The sequence below is a fragment of the Cornus florida genome, unplaced genomic scaffold, assembly GCF_030987335.1.
Source record: "Cornus florida cultivar Cherokee Brave unplaced genomic scaffold, ASM3098733v1 CherokeeBrave_3.0.0_Hap2_Chr05, whole genome shotgun sequence".
Classification (NCBI taxonomy): Eukaryota; Viridiplantae; Streptophyta; class Magnoliopsida; order Cornales; family Cornaceae; genus Cornus; species Cornus florida.
In genome coordinates this window covers 71,361,105-71,364,102 of record NW_026775575.1, presented here as the reverse complement: position 1 = coordinate 71,364,102, position 2,998 = coordinate 71,361,105, and the positions used below count along the sequence as shown (strand labels likewise).

The following is a 2,998-nucleotide window of genomic DNA, read 5'->3' as shown; positions in this document are numbered from 1 at the left end:
ACGTGTAAAGAAAATCGAAAGCTATGCTATACTTTGTCTGTGATATTGTGATGATAAGGGTATATTAAAGGACAATGCAATATATAATGTTTAGCAAATCCATCTTCTATATTATACGTCAAGGTCGTCTACGTAAATATTCTAAATCAGTGTTGATATGGACAACAAGATGTAGCTAGGACCAAGGAATACCAACTGGTGTGGAATATAATTTTCTTTGATCCTTGTGAAGTTGTTTTTGTCCTTGAATCAAACTTCTTAAATAAATTAGTAGATTTAGTTGCTCTAATGCTCATCACATTAACACCTTTTAGTAATCAGTCTTTATCCTGGAAAATGAAATATCAATTTTTTTTCCCCGAATAATTCATAATTCTGGAGCTTATGGTTGGCCAATAGTAGTACACAAGCTTGCAAGATGCAATTCAGAAACTATATATAATACCTAAGTTTCTCACCTCCTCATAACCATCTAAATCCTTTTTCACTTGATAAGATAGAAATCAAGGTTCAGTAGAATGGTAAAACTTATTTCTAGCTGGTGTAAAGATGTTCAGTGCATACCTAAAAATTATGTATTCCCACCAGATATAAGACCAGGGGAGCTCATTTTTCCTGTAAAGAGTGGTCCGGTAGTTGATCTCAGCAAAAACGTTGGACAGGACCGAGATGATACAATACAACAAATTATAAAAGCAGGCCAGGAATTTGGATTCTTTCAGGTTCAATTTTCCATTTCATTCACAACTTAGTGGTCAAACATATCACACATTTGTTTCTAATTAATTAATTTGATATATAAGATGCTAATAAAAATACTGTACTTAAATGCTGTGGAGCAGGTGATCAACCATGATGTTTCAGGAAGTTTAATGCAGGACACGAAGAGTCTGTTGAAAGAGTTTTTTGACATGCCAGACGAGGTCAAGTCAAGCGTCTTCACTCCAGATGTTAGTAAGAGGTGCAGGCTCTACACAAGCAGTTTTTTTTATCCCAATGAGGAGATTCATTATTGGAGAGATAATTTGACACACCCTTGTCATCCTGCGGAGGATTGTATGCAACTTATGCCTGAAAAGCCTACTAGATACCGGTAAAAGACTGCAGTTTCATTAGTCATCATACTTTGTGTGTAACAATTATAATGTAGCATGATAAAGCTAGGCTTAATAGCTTGTCAAAAACTTAGATAACTAAATTTTGGTTTTCATTTTCTTTCCTGTAATTATCAGAGAAATTGTTGGGACATATTCAGTCGAAGTGAGGAAGATGATCATGAAGATTTTGAATCTCATTGGTGAAGGACTGGGACTAGAACAAGGGTACTTTGGAGGTGACCGGAGCAAGTTTGAGGTACTAGCAGCTAATCTTTACCCACAGTGCCCTGACCCGAGCCTGGCCTTGGGAGCTCTTAGACACTGTGACCCTAACCTCATAAGCATTCTAAATCAAGGAGGTGTCTCGGGACTTCAAGTCTGTAAAGATGGAAAATGGTTTGTTGTTGAGCCTATTCCTAATGCATTTGTGTTCTTAATTGGCTGCCAGTTACAGGTATATCTTCATCCCTTGATTAATTCAAATTCTAGCTAATCTCTTTTACTAAAAATTTATCTTACTTAATATATATGATTAATAATATTTTTATTGTATTTATTCTTTGTGATCGTATAGATTATCAGTAATGACAAGATCAGAGCTGCTGAACATCGAGTGGTGACAAATTCAAAAGAGGATCGGATCAGTATTGGCTATTTTGTTATCCCAACTTATGAATGCATTATAGAGCCTGCAAAAGCTCTCGTTAGTACATGCAACCCACCACTCTATAAAACCTTGCAGTACACAGATCTTCTTAACTCCTTTGATAAGAACTATGGTAACTATAAAGGTATGATGGAGAGTCATAAGCTTCAAGTTGAGTAATGGTGTTTGAAAGAGAAGTGCTATATATGATCTCAGTGTATCGTATCATATTGCAAGTAAATAAAGATGTGGTTTTAGTGTTTGTCCCTGAGGGACTCTGGCCACACAACTGAAATGTAAATTATATTCATATATTTCAATTGGTTGATATTTACATTCATTGTGAGATATTATGTGATGACCTGAATTTTCAAAATTTTAATTGTCTAAAATTATTTATTTATTAAAAGTTAGTGGGTTTTGAAATTTAATTTAGTTTTGTTATATATATATATATGTGACGTTTCTGATTTTCGGCACTTTCCATTTTTTCGAAATTTCGTCGAAGTAAGGATATTTCTGTCTTTTCACGTTTTGCGTGTGGGATTGTGGTTAGGTCCAATTGCATTTGGTGCATTTTAATTTATATAATGGTGTGACATTTATATGGTGATGCATTTTATATGGTGTAAAATTTCAAGTAAAAGATAAATAGAAAAGAAATAAAATTCATAGGGCCCACCATAATATCAAAAGTGGTCTAGAGACCACAATTCTGCCTTCTCATTTATCTCTCCCGTAAGTTCCTCTCTCTCACTCTTGTTCTTGTTCTTGCTTTTTCTTTTTCATTTTACTTCAAATCTTTGAAGCTTGATTCCATCTTCAATCCTTGGAGTTTTTGAGTGCTATTTGAGGCAAAACGAAGAGCATGACGAGCTCTACGCGTGTGTACCAGAAATTCTAGCTTTGAGCCTCCCTAGGGACTTCGAAAATTTGAACCCATTTTAAGTTTTGTTCAAAATCAAAGTAGGGGTTCTTAATCCATGAAGTCTTGTGCTTTAGTGAATTAATCTTTCTTAAATTGTTGTTTAGCATGATCAATTGTTTAAAACTTTAGTAAATTGTTAGTTGTTATGTGTATACATTAATTGTGCAACTATGTGTGGCAAATGAGTTATGTAAAGAGCATGTTTATGGGATGATTTAAAAATGTTCGTCTTGCTAAAATTATATGTTATAAAAGCATGTTGTAATTTCTTTAGAAATCCTTGTGAAACTATGCTTCGATTTCTAAAGTTGAATTGGTTATGGAATA

At 34.1% G+C, this 2,998-nt stretch overlaps 1 protein-coding gene across 1 annotated transcript; it reads left to right on the top strand.

Annotated features, from left to right (window-relative positions):
• The first annotated feature begins 459 nt into the window (after window positions 1-459).
• On the top strand, window positions 460-2,020 carry LOC132310210 (hyoscyamine 6-dioxygenase-like). The gene is made up of 4 exons (XM_059808413.1): window positions 460-722; window positions 843-1,093; window positions 1,233-1,551; window positions 1,672-2,020. Exons 1-4 carry the CDS (start codon window positions 519-521, stop codon window positions 1,921-1,923), a joined length of 1,026 nt encoding a protein of 341 aa, XP_059664396.1. The 5' UTR covers window positions 460-518; the 3' UTR covers window positions 1,924-2,020.
• Window positions 2,021-2,998: the final 978 nt, after the last annotated feature.

Coding starts and splice junctions, on each gene's coding strand:
- LOC132310210 (XM_059808413.1), top strand. CDS start 519: ATGGTAAAACTTATTTCTAGCTGGTGTAAAGATGTTCAGTGCATACCT. Junction 723..842: donor AGGAATTTGGATTCTTTCAG/GTTCAATTTTCC, acceptor GCTGTGGAGCAG/GTGATCAACCATGATGTTTC. Junction 1,094..1,232: donor GAAAAGCCTACTAGATACCG/GTAAAAGACTGC, acceptor TGTAATTATCAG/AGAAATTGTTGGGACATATT.